Source organism: Babylonia areolata, chromosome 5 (genome assembly GCF_041734735.1).
Source record: "Babylonia areolata isolate BAREFJ2019XMU chromosome 5, ASM4173473v1, whole genome shotgun sequence".
Classification (NCBI taxonomy): Eukaryota; Metazoa; Mollusca; class Gastropoda; order Neogastropoda; family Buccinidae; genus Babylonia; species Babylonia areolata.
Genome location: NC_134880.1, coordinates 46,610,074 through 46,626,148, shown reverse-complemented (window position 1 = coordinate 46,626,148; position 16,075 = coordinate 46,610,074). Strand labels below are relative to the sequence as shown.

At 40.8% G+C, this 16,075-nt stretch overlaps 1 protein-coding gene across 5 annotated transcripts in view; it reads left to right on the top strand.

The window, feature by feature from the left end:
• Positions 1–13,934, top strand: part of LOC143282099 (ATP-dependent clpX-like chaperone, mitochondrial) — a 31,295-nt gene extending 17,361 nt beyond the window's left edge. Inside the window, exons 7-14 of one of the 5 annotated variants that reach the window (XM_076587593.1) lie at positions 1,232–1,399; positions 2,339–2,503; positions 3,709–3,797; positions 5,336–5,500; positions 6,490–6,789; positions 7,508–7,600; positions 8,413–8,561; positions 13,599–13,934. In XM_076587593.1, coding sequence (XP_076443708.1) covers positions 1,232–1,399; positions 2,339–2,503; positions 3,709–3,797; positions 5,336–5,500; positions 6,490–6,789; positions 7,508–7,600; positions 8,413–8,561; positions 13,599–13,671 — 1,202 coding nt within the window. In that variant the 3' untranslated portion in view covers positions 13,672–13,934. Of the gene's footprint in view, positions 1–1,231; positions 1,400–2,338; positions 2,504–3,708; positions 3,798–5,335; positions 5,501–6,489; positions 6,790–7,507; positions 7,601–8,412; positions 13,429–13,598 lie in introns of those variants that run through there. The other 4 variants (XM_076587592.1, XM_076587595.1, XM_076587594.1 and 1 more) reach the window with 4 other exon arrangements.
• Positions 13,935–16,075: the final 2,141 nt, after the last annotated feature.

The following is a 16,075-nucleotide window of genomic DNA, read 5'->3' as shown; positions in this document are numbered from 1 at the left end:
TGCTCATGAGCGGGAGAGTTATTTTCGTGGTGACTGAACAGTGCGTGTCAACAATGGCGTTTGACCCAGTCTCGTCTCAGTAACAAGGCAGACAACAGAGTTAAATGAATTGGCCCTATTGTGGCTATAGAATACTCTGAATTTAATTCGTTTACATGTCAGTCAGCGTGTGCAAATTCGGAAAAAAAGAAAAAAGGATGCTTTCGTCATCTCACTGTATGATAGCATAAGAAGGGAGAAAGTTTTATATTTTGTTCCATACTAATTTTTATGTTTCTGATCAGTTTGGAAGTTTTCAGTTTATAAATTCTAACAATTGTTTTTTGGTGATTTTATTTCTTACCCATACAAATGGGTCATCTGTGGGGAAAGTCAGGGGAACTAACTGGCGGTACTGAGTTAATGCTTCATCCTATGATTCTTTGTCACCTTTCTGTGTTAATTTTTGTTCTTTGTCTGCACAGTAAGAGATTCTGTTTTTTTGTCCATCCGATATCGCTCTATCTGTCTTATCTGCCTGTCTGTCTGTCTGTTTATGTATGGTTTGGAATATTTTCAGGTATTAAGATGTATGTGGATGATGGGTCGTATCTTCCTTGACTTCTGTTTCAAGCATCCCCTCCCCCTCCCCAGGCCCCTTACCTACCCCCTTACCACTGTCGTAACAACTACTTGAGACACATTTCTATGGCTTGATTATCAATATCATATGCTTACTAGCATGAAAGTATCAACAGTGTGTTTGTGTTTACATTACTGTCTTTTTGGGGGGGATGGAGTGAAGTGGGTGTGCATGTCCGTATTGCTCTACTGGCCCGGTCTGCCATCACTTACCTTGTGTCCAACTTCACTTTACCATTTTGATATATATGGTTTCTTTTCTTTGTTATATATGTACAGTGGTTTCTCCACTGCAGTGGGATTCTGTTAACAGCTTAGTCTTTCGTGAAGGACAATGACACTTCAAACTAGGAGGCGAGATTGTACTGGCTTTTACTGCTGCAGCCTCGGGGGGGCTAGCTGGCCTTTGGCGATCATCCCAATACCAACTGTCCTAAAACCCTTTTGGCTGAGAAGGTTGGGGTGGGTGGAACCTGGGCAGCACACTCTCCACTAGAATCAAATTCTAGCCCAGATAGTCAGGACACCAGTTGCCTCCTCTACTGTTCTGATGGTCAAAGTTGGACATGACTGACTATCATACATGTATATTATTTTTTCTTTTTCACAGACATGTTGCAGATAGCTGTGAGTGGCCCTGGCAGTCCCCTCGGTCCTTCGATGGGTCAGCCTCAGCAGCAGCAAGAAGAATCTAAGCGCTCTGATATTCTGGACGCCAGCACCATGGAACTCAAGCTGGAGAAGTCCAATATCCTTATGCTGGGGCCCACTGGATCTGGTAATAAGAGAAAAAAAAAGTTTGGTTTAAATAATCTTTAATTGTTCTAGTATACATTAACAAATGCGAACGAAGACAAATGAGTAGCAACAAGTTTAAGCTACAATGTTTATACTGTGCAAAAAAAAGAAAAAAAGGCTTAATTGTCTTATTTTACTTTCTGATGTTTTAGAAAAAAAAAAATATATATATTTATTATTATTAATATTCATATATATTTTTTTATTTGCGTGCTTGCATTTGCTGTCAGGTTACTTGCAGATGGTTCAAGAGACAGAGAGGGAAGGGAGTTGGGTAAGGGGGGCGGGGGGGTGGGGGGGGAATGATGGAGAAAATAGATCTGAGAATACTTTTCAGTCAGATATCTTGATTGGTTTCCGACCCTGCGAAACAGAAACACAGAAAAGAAATAAAACCAGCTCCCAAGGCAAAGTTGTGCCTCGAAAATGACCTTTGTGGAATGAGGAGATTTTTCATCTGTTTATCATGATGATACAGCCGACAGGTATTCTGATGATGTTTGCACCCAAAGAGAATGAAAATAGCAGCAATAGTAATGAAGAAGATAGGTGTAGAAAGGGTGTCTGTGCCAGAGTTTGCTGTTGTCGCAAGCACAAGTCAACAGGCTGAACATGGCAGGGTCAGGCGTGTTTGGTGCTTGTCTCATGCTCAAAATTATTCTCATTTCTGATGCCATTCATGCACTAAACTTACAAGTTGTTCAGTGAAACTTGGCATCCTTTTCTCATTAAGTACAAAAAAAAATTGGTAATCATTGGGCTCCATTCAGGCATGCAGAGCATGTTTTTTTTTCTTTAAACATTTTTCTCACTACTATTGGTTTTCTTGTAGCTTCTTAGAGACATGCTGAAACTGGAAGATAAGGCTGAGGCAGGGCCATTCACATCAGTGATAAACAAGCGAGAAATGTGTGTGCAGGCAAAACCTTGCTGGCTCAGACTCTGGCGCGCTGTTTGGACGTCCCATTTGCCATCTGTGACTGCACCACCCTGACCCAGGCTGGCTACGTGGGGGAAGACATTGAGTCAGTCATCGCCAAGCTGCTGCAGGATGCCAACTACAACGTGGAGAAGGCTCAGCAAGGTGAGAACCTCCTAACGGTTTGATTGTGTCTTCAGCAAGGTGAGAACCCCCCAGAGGTTTGATTGTGTCTTCAGCAAGGTGAGAACCCCCCAGAGGTTTTCCCTGAGGTTTGACAGTGTCTTCAGCAAAGTGAGAACCCCGTAGGCGTTTTCTCTGAGGTTTGATTGTGTCTTCAGCAAGTTGAGAACCCCCCAGAGGTTTTCCCTGAGGTTTGACAGTGTCTTCAGCAAAGTGAGAACCCCGTAGGCGTTTTCTCTGAGGTTTGATTGTGTCTTCAGCAAGTTGAGAACCCCCCAGAGGTTTTCCCTAAGGTTTGACAGTGTCTTCAGCAAGGTGAGAATCCCCTAGAAGTTTTCCCCGAGGTTTGATTGTGTGTTCAGAAAGGTGAGAACCCCCTAAAGGTTTTCCACCGAGGTTTGTGTCTTCAGCAAGGTGAGAACCCCATAGAGGTTTTCCCTGAGGTTTGATTTTTGTCTTCATCAAAGTGAGAACCCCCTGGAGGTTTTCCTCGCACTTTGGTTGTGTCTCCAGAAAGGTGAGAATCCTAAGAGCTTATCCTGATGTTCGATTGTATCTTCAGCAAAGTGGGAACCCCTAGAGGTTTCCCTGAGGTTTGATTGTGTCTTCAGCAAGGTGAGAACCCCAAGAGGTTTTACCCGAGGTTTGATTGGGTCTTCAGCAAGGTGGGAACCTCCAAGAGGTTTTCCCCGAGGTTTGGTTGTGTCTTCAGCAAGGTGGGTACCCCATAGAGGTTTTCCCCGAGGTTTTGTTGTGTCTTCAGCAAGGTGGGAACCCCATAGAGGTTTTCCTGAGGTTTGACAGGTTTGATAATGTCTTCAAGTTGAAAGCCCTAGGTTTGATTGTGTCTTCATTTAGGTGGTAATCCTAAGAGCTTTTCCTGAGGTTTGGTTGTGTGTTCAGTAAGGTGAGAACTCCTTGGAGGTTTTCCTGAAATTTTTATTGTGTCTTTAGCAAGGTCAGAAATCCTGCAAGCTTTTCCTGAGATTTTTATTGAGTCTTCAGCAAGGTGGGAATCCTTAGAGCTTTTCCTGAGGTTTGATTGTGTCTCAGTCTCGCAGACACCCAGGCCTAGATGTCAACTGAGACAAACATACGTACCCAGGCCTCCCAACACCCCCCTTCCCACCCCCCGCTCCTCCCACACAAACACACAACAGTACACATGTGCAATGCATGTGTTGCAGGTATTGTGTTTCTGGATGAGGTGGACAAGATTGGCAGTGTGCCAGGCATCCACCAGCTGCGGGACGTGGGTGGCGAGGGGGTGCAGCAGGTACCATGTTTGCTTTTAAGTGTCCGTTCATGTTAACAAAGTGAGTCTATGTTTTAACCCGGTGTTCGGTTGTCTGTGTGTGTGTATGTGTCTGTGTGTCCGTGGTAAACTTTAACATTGACATTTTCTCTGCAAATACTTTGTCAGTTGACACCAAATTAGGCATAAAAATAGGAAAAATTCAGTTCTTTCCAGTCATCTTGTTTAAAACAATATTGCACCTCTGGGATGGGCTCAAAAAAATAATAAATGAAGCCTAATTATATGCAAACTGCATTTACTGTTATATTTATATTTTTTGTATTCTCTAAACTTGGCACTTTGATCTGATATTCTGACCCAACAACAAGAGCAGTCATTATCATTTTTTGTTTGAACAGGAACTTCTTTTGCTAAGCATGGAAGTTTTATTTATTTTGCAAACGTTTTGGTGCAGATAGTAAAAAAGGGAAATTACTCTGTAATTAATGCTAGGGGAGTTAATTTGCTTTAAACTGATCTTTCTCATCTTAAACATTACATTTTGAAATTATGCTCAGTACATAAAAAGCTTGGATTTTTTTTTTTTTTAGCGTATCACAAGTGAGTCTTGAAGGTCTTGCCTCTCTTGTTTATATATATATTTTTCATTGTATGGTGTGGTTTTGCGATTTGTTTTGCTTTATGTTTCAACTCATTTTAGCTTCTATATATGTTTTTGGTGTGTGTAATGGTTTTGTTTAATATTTGCTTTGTGTGTCGATTCATTTTATTACTCATACTTAACCGTGAAAAAAGAATGGGAAAAAACCCTGTAACATCAGATTGAATGATGGTTTGGTGTCAGAAAAGTGTTGAAGCGATATTAGGCTCTGTCTTTTTTTTTTCTCCAGAATTTGCATTTTGTTGTATTACATTTTGTTATGAAAGATTTCTCTATGCACAATTCAGGCTCCTGTCCTCCGGGAGAGTGCATGGCTATAGTGCAGTGTCACCCTTTTAGCTTTTTCTGCCTGCAAGTATATTTGTTTTACTACCACAGTGGATTTTTCTACAGAATTATGCTAGAGACAGCCCTTCTGTTGATGTGGGTTCTTTTTATGTGTGCCAAATGCATGCTACACACAGTGGGTATTGTCTCTTACGAATGATTAGAAGCCAGACCACCACTTGAGGTCTAATGGAGTGGGAAGATGATATTGGTGAGTGTGGGATTCGGACCTGTGCACTCAAGAATATTGGTGAGTGTGGGATTCGAAACTGTGCACTCAAGATTTTCTAGCTTCTCAGGTGCACATGTTGCCCTAAGGCCACCACTCCACCAGAAGATTCTTGGTGGTTCTGCCTGCTAAGGCTGTGCTGTTAATGCAGTGTATATAACATATGTATATAACAGTGTTTATTGGGAAAGCTGAATTGTGATAAAAAGGAAATTTTCAGTTTGCTAGAGATTCAGTGCTGCACTGAGTCCCCTAAAAAACAATGGTGCATTGAGATCTAAAGCATTCTTTAAGGGTGCATCTCTCATCCTGAGTGATCTCTGTGTGTTGCTGCCTTAGGGCATGCTGAAAATGCTGGAAGGGACCATTGTGAACGTGCCGGAGAGGAACTCTCGAAAGCTGCGTGGGGAGACGGTGCAGGTAGACACCACCAACATTCTGTTCATCGCCTCTGGTGCTTTTAATGGGCTGGATCGCATCATCAGCCGCAGAAAGACTGAGAAGGTGAAGTCCTGTTTATCTTCAGTGTGTGGTGAGATCGTGTGCTTTTTTTGTGTCAAGGGGGGGACAGATCATGTTTAGGGGTAGTTGTGTGTATTTGCATGTTCAACACTGAACAATACATTGTCTTGATTTTTGTAACAGTGTAATGAAATCTTTCCAGGCGACTGGTTCCCTGTTGTTTTTGTTTCTGTTTTTATCATCAGTGAATATGTGCATTGAACCAACATGACCCAGGAATGATGCTTATCATGAGTCAGTAAAAAAGAAAAGAAAGTTACCTTTTTTAGTTGCTTTGAGTATTTTAAATAGAAAATTTGGTGAGAGAGATATTTTTGCTTTCTCAATATTTATTTTAACTTCGTAAGCAGTCAGAAACTTGTTTCATTGTGTTTTTTTTTCAAAATACAAAGTTTACAATTATTTTGATGTGAGCAGTGATTTTGTGTGCATTTGTTGAAGTCACTTGTTGAAATGGTGGTGCTTCACGAGGGGCAAGCTGCTGTGGTATACTTTCTGTTTATTTTTCACCTGTTGATGTCTGTTCATACTGACTGACTGTGGTTCTGGTGCATTGTTTGTGTAGCATACACCACACATGAATTTCTCTCGCTGAGATGATAAAATTATGTTTTCTCAAATGGAAATATTTGTTTAGTTTTCAGCATCTTATGTTGAAAGGAAAAGAAGACCTGCTTGTGCCTGAAACCCCTCCTTGTGTATATGCAAGCAGAAGATCAAAGACGCATGTTAAAGATTCTGTAATCCATGTCGGGGCTCGGTGGGTTATGGAAACGAGAACATACCCAGCAGTACACCCCTGAAAATGGGAGTATGGCTGCATACATGGTGGGGTTAAAAATGGTCATACACGTAAAAGCCCACTCTTGAACATACGCGTGAACGTGGGAGTTGCAGCCCACGAACAAAGAAAAAGAAGAAGCAGCAGCAAGGGAGGAAATAAACATGTGAGTCTGTGTTGCGAACCACAGTACCTGGGCTTCGGAGCCCCGACGCTGAACAGCCAGGGGCGGCGGGCGGCCTCGGAGGCGGACCAGCGGAACCAGGCGGACAGCAGCGACACCACGTCGGACAATGAGGAGAAGGATGCCCTGCTGCGCATGGTGGAGGCCCGGGACCTCATCGAGTTTGGCCTCATACCCGAGTTCTGCGGCCGCCTGCCCGTGGTGGTGCCTTTCCACAGCCTGACGGAGTCCATGCTGGTCAGGATCCTGACAGAGCCCCACAACGCCCTGGTGCCCCAGTATCAGGCACTCTTCAGCATGGACAAGGTCGGATAACGTGCTCACTATCTTTTTGGGGGGAGGGGAGGGGCTAGGATAGAGGGTTTTTTTTTTGTTTTTTTTGTGTGCGTGTGTGTGTGTGTGTGTGTATTTGTATTTTTTTATGGTTTGCTTTTCGTGTGTATATGTGGGGGTAGGTGGGTGGAGTGTGTGGATGTGTCTGTGAGAGAGAGTGAGTGTGTTTGTGTTAGTGTGTGTGTGTTTGAGAGAGAGAGAGAGTGTGTGTGTGTTTTAGTGTGTGTGTGTGTGTGTGTGTGTTGCAGTACTAGGCCCTGTTCAGCATGGACAATGTGAAATAACTTTTTTTTTTTTTTTGAGGGTGTGTGTGTGTGTGGGGGGGGAGGTCTTTTTGTGTGTGTGTGTGTGTGTGTGTGTGATTGGTTTAATGGAACTTATTGACAGAAATGAACAGAATAATTGATTGGTTTATTGGAACTTATAGATGAAATTGAGCAGAATACCCTTAAGCAAACCATAAAGTAAATATTTTAGATTATAACCTCAATCCTCTTGGGGTTTTTTTTGTTGCTAAAAAGTAAAGATAAAAAAACCTTTAAGAAATTCTGTGAGTCAAAGAAAAATGGTGCAGGGAACTTCTAGGATTACAAAAGAACAGTCCATAAAGAGATTACTGGAGAAAAATAAAAGGGAAAAAAAATCAAACTGTGGTATTGATCTTGAAGAGACAGTGCAATCTTGGTAACAGGCACTCCTTGAAGTGAAACCTGAAGCTTTGAATGCCATCGCTCACTTGGCCCTGGAGAGGAAGACAGGTGCTCGTGGATTGAGGGCCATTTTGGTAAGTTGGACGAAGTTATTAGACCTGGTGTTCTTCCACACAGACACACACACAGACAGACACAGACACACAGTTTTGTAACTGAGTAGTTGGAAAGTGTAGGAATGAACTCAATTTACTTAACACAAAAAAGAAAATGCAAATTTGTTATTTTCTGCCCATATATATTTTAGTATATTTTGTTTTGAAGGCATCAATTTTCCATCTATACGTAAGTCTGTGTTTCCTTACTGATGTTGAACTGAATTTTTATTGTATTGCTGTCGAAGTTTGTGTGGTTATTTTCATATTTTTTCACGAAATATTTTAATTGTCCTATGCCAAGTTGTCAACAAGAGTATAACATTTTTGAGGCAGAGGAAGTTGTGTGTCATTCAGATCTGATACATTCTTTGCTCCCTTTTTCGCAGCTTAGTCAGCCTTATTGTTTTAACAAAAGAACGAGAAGTTATCTAGCAGAAAGTTACCTCTGTCCCTCTAATAGAAAGAAAGAGAATTGAATGGCATATTCTTACATAATTTCTGATTGAAGTTCTGACTTTGAATCAACGCAAAAAAGAACCTGCACAGTATTGCCCGGGAAAACTTACCAGGTAACTGGAAGCCATCAGAATTGCATAAATGTTTACAGCTGTAAAAATTGATTTGTTGGATTCAGTGAGAATGATTTCTCTATCTTTAGATCTGGTGTTATATGGTCCAAGCCAGGATTGTTTTTAATTGATGAGAATCTAGTATTATATAGGTCACGCCAGCTTTATTTTTGATTTACGGAACCATCTCTATATATTTGTGTGTGTGTGTGTGTTCAGGAAACGTTGTTGCTGGACCCCATGTTCGAGGTGCCTGGCTCTGACATCAGCACGGTGGTCGTGTCGGAGGAGGTGGTGAAGGGGAAGATGGCACCAGTGTACATCCGCTCTCCTGGTGTTGTCAACAACGAAACGGAGGAGGATTCTGGGTATGAGGAGGAGGAGAGGATGCAGCAACACTGATCGGTGTCTTTTTTTTTTTTTTTTTGAGGGGTTATGTATTATGATGAATCTTTCTCTGGGTGTGGTGGGTTCTGAAGGTTATAATTGTTGTCCATCTGGTTCTTAATGCTGTTTGCATTATTGTGCGTGTGTGTGGTAATGGAGAGAAAATAAGAAGTTAGAGGTTAGGTAGTTGTCTTGTTAGGGGTGAAATTAACCTTGACAGATCTTTCAGGTGTTTCATGAGGAAGTTTTTAAAAGTCTTTTTTGGGGGGGATTTGTTTGTTGTTATTGTTATTGTGTATGGTGTGAATGTATAGATTTTTTGTTTGTTTTTCACTTAGTCTTAGGGAGGGGTGGGAGGACAAAGGGGAGGATGAGTGTGTGTGTGTGTGTGTGTGTGTGTGTGTGTGAAATATTTAGTGCGCAGACTTCTGCAGGAGAGTTTGCCTTTTTACCCCCTTCTATTGTTCTTCTTTTATATTCAGTAGAGGAAAAGCCATTTCTTTAGGGTTTGTGCTCGCTTGGACACTCTTCAGTTACTATTTACCATGGTTATATTTCTTGGTGTGTATAGCTTCCACACAAGCTTTTATTTACCATGGTGATATTTCTTGGTGTGTGAAGCTTCCACACAGGTTACTATTTTACCATGCTTATATTTCTCGGTGTGTTCAGCTTCCACACACTTCAGTTCCTGCTTTGATGGATGTTTTCCTGTGGCAGTTTTCCTTTCGTTGGTTGGTTTTTAGTGTTGTGATGGCCTGTGCGACCATTTGGGGGGCTATAAACAACACAGATTTGATAAGTGTTTTATTATACATATATTGACACTTTGTTCTTCCTTATGGATACAGACTGTAAAGCGAGAGGGTCAAATGCATCAAATACTAGGCATTTGTTATAAAAAAAAAGAAAAAGAAGAAGGAAAAAAAGAAATAAAAACTAGCAAAAAAAGAAGAAGAAAAAAAAAAAAACAAAAAAAAGTATGGACATTAGGTTAATACGAGTTTTGAAAGACTTAGAATTTGTAAAGAATGACATGCTGGTTTCTAAATCCTTAAAAGTCTGTAGACAGGTTTGTCATGGATTTTAGTTTTGAGTCTGTATATTACTGAAAGATAAAACGAAAACAAATAAAAAAGCAACAACCCACTGTTGCTGTCAGTGATAAAGCACAGCAGGGAAACTGTTCTTTCTGAATATAAATAAAAAAGTATGATAATAACGGAAAGAAACAAATCTATCTCATGCCAAAAGGAATTTTCCAACTGAAACAGCAGTTGATGGAAAAAAAAAATGACAGACTGTGATACATGCAAGCAGGACAAGGGGCCGCTCCTCAAAATAGCTCGCCTTTCTGGGTTCCCTTTGAGTGCTCCAGGACGGAAATTTCTGCCCCATTTGGTGTGCAAAAAACTGCCCCAGAACGGAAATTTCTGCCTAATTTGGTATGCAAAAAAGTGCTCCAGGACGGAAATTTACATCCACATTATTGTAGGACTATTCCTTTTGCAAGATAAGTAAATTCATTTGAAATTGTCATAATTGGATAATGTGTCAATTTTCCTTTCAGAAAAGTGCAGGCTATTATACTGTCTTTGCAGTAGTTTTCATGCTAGACTTTTTTTTATCATATAAATTGGTACCCTCCAAGACGAAACATCCCTTGGCATATAGTTGTCAGTGACCATTAGATATGCTTGGCACCCTAACCAACCAACAAATGAAATTTTAACAACAGTGAAATAAAGTGAATGTTGCTTGCTCATGGGACAGGGGTTAGCATTTAGGTTTTGGTTGCACAATTGAATGATGCTTGTGCCATTATTATGCTTTGAATCTGCTTAGGTGGTTTATATTATGTTACTGACATGTTTTTTGAGTGTTGTTTGTCTTTCAGAGTCTCTGCAACATCATCCTGATCACAGCAGCATTGCTGTCTGAAGAGTTGAATTGTTGCTGTAGATCGTCATTTCTGCCTTTCTTTTAGATATTTTTTTCTCTTGACCTTTGTTTCCTGCACATGGAGAGAAGTGTGTGATATGTGAGTGATTGGGGAAAAGTTTTTAATTGTGTTTGGTTGTAAATTCATATATGTAGAATGTTTTTACCTCACAAAACATATTGTGCTAATGAGAATGATATTGCAAGTTTGTAAGTATGGGTTTGAAGGGTGAGTTGTAAATATTCTGATTAGCTTTCAATTCAGAATGGTGACAACATTTTTTTTTCCAAGTTCTCGTTCTGATTTTAAGTAAGACTACTTTTTAATGGGTTTAAGTGTGGACTTTCGACCTTGATTGAATTGACTGATAAGATAATGTTTTAGAAATTGTTGTGTTTTGGTTGTCCTTTTTGGTTACTAATCTAGTTACAGAGAAGTCTGCAGACAGTTTGATGTCAGGAATTGCACAGCTTCAGAAAAATTAAAACATGCACATCAAACTTCTGTGAATGACCATCAGACTAGTTCAGTGGGAGGAGTCCATGCTACTGTGATCAGTTCACTGTGAAGAGTGATTGTGTTGCTCATTTGGAAGAATCCATATTATCTGATAACTCACTTTCAAGTTAAATTGTGTAAAAGGTAGTGCTACAATTAGCCTGGAAGGTGTATTTCCTTTGTATCCTCATAAGCATTCCAGTCTCCATCCATCCCTGGTTCATAATTTAGATGAACCTTTGGGTATTTCCATAGCCATATCAGTTTTCATTTCAAAGAATGAATTAAGTTTATATGAGGTTCAGTGGCATACATTTAGTTCTGTTGAAACAGTATTTCCAAAATGTGCACATTTGGATGTTAATTTTTTTTTATGAGAGTTCCTGAAATGTGTGAGGTTACTGTTAATTTAGAGCAGCTCAGGATTTTGAATGCAGATTTTTAGCTGGATAATTGTTAAGTTTATGAATGCACGTGTGTTTGAAATAATTGATAAGTGTGTGTGTCAGTACTGTGTGTTGTGCAGCGTGTGTGTGTGTGTGTGTGTGTGTGTGTGTGTGTGTGTTGTAAATGAGCCAAAGCAAAGACATTACAGATTCTCTGCCTGGCAGTTGATAGCCCATAACAGTGGCCTGCTTTTCCAGATTCCTGCGACCCATCCTGATACCTCCCAGCAAACAAGATCGCTTTCACTTATATTGAAGACAGACAGTTCTTGGGCTTGCGCCTTCAAGACACACACGTCTGCACATCCGTAGGACTGATCGGTCATTTTTGTACATCTTATCTTGTGACTGATCGGTAATGCTTATACACCATTTTCTCTTGTGACTTTTGGAAATCATGAAATAAATGAAATCTGTCATTCTAAAATGTTTGTTGAACAGTTTTCTCAGCTGTGAATAAAGCCTAACTGCCAGCTTCAAATGCTGCATGATTACTCATGGTTTTTTTCCCCCCCCTTCCCTTCGCCCTAATAGAACAAAATAAACAAGCTGGAATCATCCTGTAAATGATATGGACGGAGGTAGTATTTTTATTTGCATGCTGCTGTCTTTTGTTTCCACTTGATTTTGAATTACTTTGGACAGAACCTTGTTTTGTTCTTTTTTTTATCCCACATAACAGGCTAGGTATTTTCTTTGCTGCAGCCTTTTTAGCATAAATTTTTATACCTAGCGAATTACAGAAATTGTGGTGGCTGTTAAGCATTTAGAATATATTACAGGGATGATAAGTACTGTGGAAGTAGACACTGAATTGTGGTCAGTGGGCAGTAGGGTGAGCATTCTGTTCTGAAAGCCACACAATTTTCTTTCACAGTGCAGAGGAATAATTAATTGCTGAAGTAGGATGGTTGATGTCAGTGCACACATGCATGGTATGTGGTTTGCATGTGAGAATCAGCTGTGTACATGGTGGATTACTTAGATATGATCAGAGGAGTATATTGATCTTCCTAGTTGTTCAGGGCTTACTTTAAATTGTCCATATCAGCATTTACACCCTTTTCATGTGAGACCAATGCAGCAAGTTGGATGTGAAATGGTTTGGGGCATCAAAATAGTTTATTCAATTTTTTTATACTAATTTTGACATGCACAGGCTATAAATTTGGGGTGTTTTTTTCCACCCTATTTTAATACGCTCTAAAAGGTCAGTAAGTTTTCTTATATAGTATCCTGGCAGGAAGTGGATTGACAGGTCATTGAACTCTCATTTTTAATAAAACTAAGTCCCAAGTAAACTCCACTACAGCTTAAGTGGTGGTCTGAATGCGCGTCATTTGGATGAGACGATAAACAGAGGTCCCGTGTGTAGCATACGCATGGTGCACACAAAAGAACCCACGGTAACAAGAGACTTGTCCCTTGCATAATTTTGAAATAAAATCCAATGTAATAATTTAAATAAAGTCCAAAGTAAGCACAGGTACCCACCAGAAATGCGGAAACAAAAGAGGAAAGTTCAGAGTAAAGTCTCATTTGTAAATAAGAGAGTCAAAATTCTGTTCAACTGAAGCCTACATGTACTTTCCTCGATACTGTCCAGCGAGTAACTTCTTTTATACTGTGTGTGTGTATGTGTGAATGTGCATGTTAATCAGGTGATCAAACGGAGAAAAGGGAGCATGCACAGAATTATTTCAGCAAAGTTCATCAGTTCTGTTTGTTTGCACACACTTTTTTTTCTCTCCCTGCCACCCCCCTTTTAAAATTTTTTCTTGGTTTATTCTAATGTGTGTATGAATGAGTCAGTATTTTAAACAATAATTTGAACAATGACACACAGAGGCGTGGCTGTAAACTGCATGCCAGAAGTGAGATTTGGGTCGCAATCAAGTATTTCACATGCCATATCGTCTTGTCTTTGATTACTACAGGATTAAATATTAGCTTGAGAATGTTGGTTTAGCGTGTGTGTGTTTGCGTGTTTGTGTGTGTGCACAGATTGTTTGGATTTTGTGCAGGTTGGTGAAAGCCAGAAAATTGAGAAATCTGTTAAATTGGGAAATCTGTTAAAGAATGCCTCTAAACAAGTGATAGTGTTTTTTTGTGTTTTTTTTTTTTTTTTAAAGTATTTTCAGGTTTGGAAACCTGCTTCTCTGCTCTGTAATGTTTGCCATGACCAGACACCAGTCTGTGTGTTGAAGTTTGAATGCAAGACCATATCTGCCCCTCAAAGATTTTTCCAGAGGTATGTCAAGACCTTAAGTTTAACTGAAATTTAAGTAGATATGCTGTCATGATGGCCAGTTACAGTACCCAGTTTGCCAGGTGTTGGATGTATTTGAACTCTGACCCTGGTTCTCATGTCAAGAACGCGATGACTGGAAAGGTTGAACTCATTACTTACCACTCTCATTTGTTTGATAACTATACCTTTGCCAGTTTACCTTTAGTTTACTGTGGACACACATGCACACACACACACTCCCACGCACACACACAATCCCATGGACAATGGAGAAAGGGTGACTACATTGACTCACTCCATTTTTGCAAGGCGCAAACATACTGTGATGAGTAAAGAAAGCCTCTGTAAAAGAGTGCAGTGAATTATTTGGAAAGAGTGCAGTAAAGAAATGAATCATCCAGATTTCAAATGTCAAATGTGAAAATGTTGCCCTGGCTGCAGGTGCAATAGAAACTACTTTTTTTTTTCTTGCCATGATGACAACTGTCTGAATCAGTCAGGTATTCTGTTTGAAAATATGGTGTTGACATGGCATCCTCCTGTTTGCTATGGATACGCAGCTTATACAGTAAGGCCAGGCTCTTGCATCCGGCGGATACAGTAAAGCCAGGCTCTTGTGTCCCTCAAGAGTTTTTCACCAGTCAGCATAACTTTCTTTCTTTTGGCTGCATCAACATCTACACTTTTAAGGGGCACAACACCCACACTGCTCATTCTGAGTTCCTGCCCTTTGTGGTTGGCGAGGCTCAAAGCACCATAATTTGATTTGATTCTGAGTTCCCCCATACATGGCTGAGGGAGTTGTCTGTGGCAGTCCAAGCATCAGCAGTCCACATGGAACTATCGATGCCCGGGTTGCCTGGAAGCCACTCACCCGAGGAGACCCTGCACTGCTGCTGAGTTACTGGGTGTGGTGTTCAGTAGTGCCTGTTTCTGATTCAGCTGACGAAAGATGCCACTTACCAAGACCCACCCACCCACCCCCCACTCCCTCCTAGTCAGCATAATTTTTTTGCCAAAGCTGTGGCCACGTTACATGATGATGAGTCCATTAGTGCTGTCAGGAGGAAGGGGATTAGCAGTAGATGGTGTGCACATGTTGAAGGCATTGATATATTCATGTGTGGAAAATTTTCCTGGGATTGATGATTGCCAACTGCATTGTATTGAATTCAGTCAAAACAGATTTCTCTGTGTGAAATTTGGGCTGTTCTCCCCAGGGAGAGTGAATCATTACAGTGCAGCACCACCCTGTCTCTCAACCCCCCTCCCCCAAGCCCCCTCCGCACCCACATTTTCCTCCCCTGCACGTGTATTTGTTTTCCAATCAGCATGGATTTTTCTACAACCAGGGACAATCCTTTCGTTACCGTGAGTTGTTTTTTTTTAACGTGTGCTAAATGTGTGCTATGCAACCTTTGTTTATAGTCTCATCCAAATGACTAGCATCCAGACCAACAGTCGAGATCCAGTGGAGGGGGAAATTTTCTGGTTGTTGTGGGATTTTGATTCTGTGCCTTCAGATCCTATGGCTTTCTCATAGGTTGAGGTTTTACTACTAGGCCACTACTTCTATCCACTCCATTTTAGATCTGAACCCTCAGGAAAATGAATTGTTGAGAGAGAGAGAGAGAGGTGGACATGGACCATGGAACCAGACAATACATTATGATTGAATGACAAGAAGTCTTCTTCTTTCGTGGGCTTCAACTCCCACGTTCACTCGTATATACGCGAGTGGGCTTTTTACGTGTATCACCGTCCATATAGGCAGCCATACTCCGCTTTCGGGGGTGTGCATGCTGGGTATGTTCTTGTTTCCATAACCCACCGAACGCTGATATGGATTACAGGATCTTTAACGTGCGTATTTGATCTTATGCTTGCGTATACACACGGGGTTCAGGCGGCAGGTCTGCACATATGTTGACCTGGGAGATCGTAAAAATCTCCACCCTTCACCCGCCAGGCGCCGTCACCGTGATTCGAAATCAGGACCCTCAGATCGAGGGTCCAACGCTTTAACCATTCGGCTATGGCGCCCGTCGATGACAAGAAGTAAAAAATCATATGTAGTAATACTCAACATTGTCAAATGTTTCTGTCCAGTCCATTCTAGAACTGAACGCTCAGGAAGATGGATGATTGAGAGAAAGAGGGTGGCCATGGACTATGGAAGCAGACAATACATTATGACTGACTGACAAGAAGAAAAAAATCATATTTAATAACACTCAAAATTGTCAAATGACTGCTTGGAGAAGAAGTCAAGACACTTCGAAGTGCAATACTAAGCAACATAGCACAATACTCATGTTCCATGTGAGAAAGAACACGGAAAACCACTCGTGAAACAAA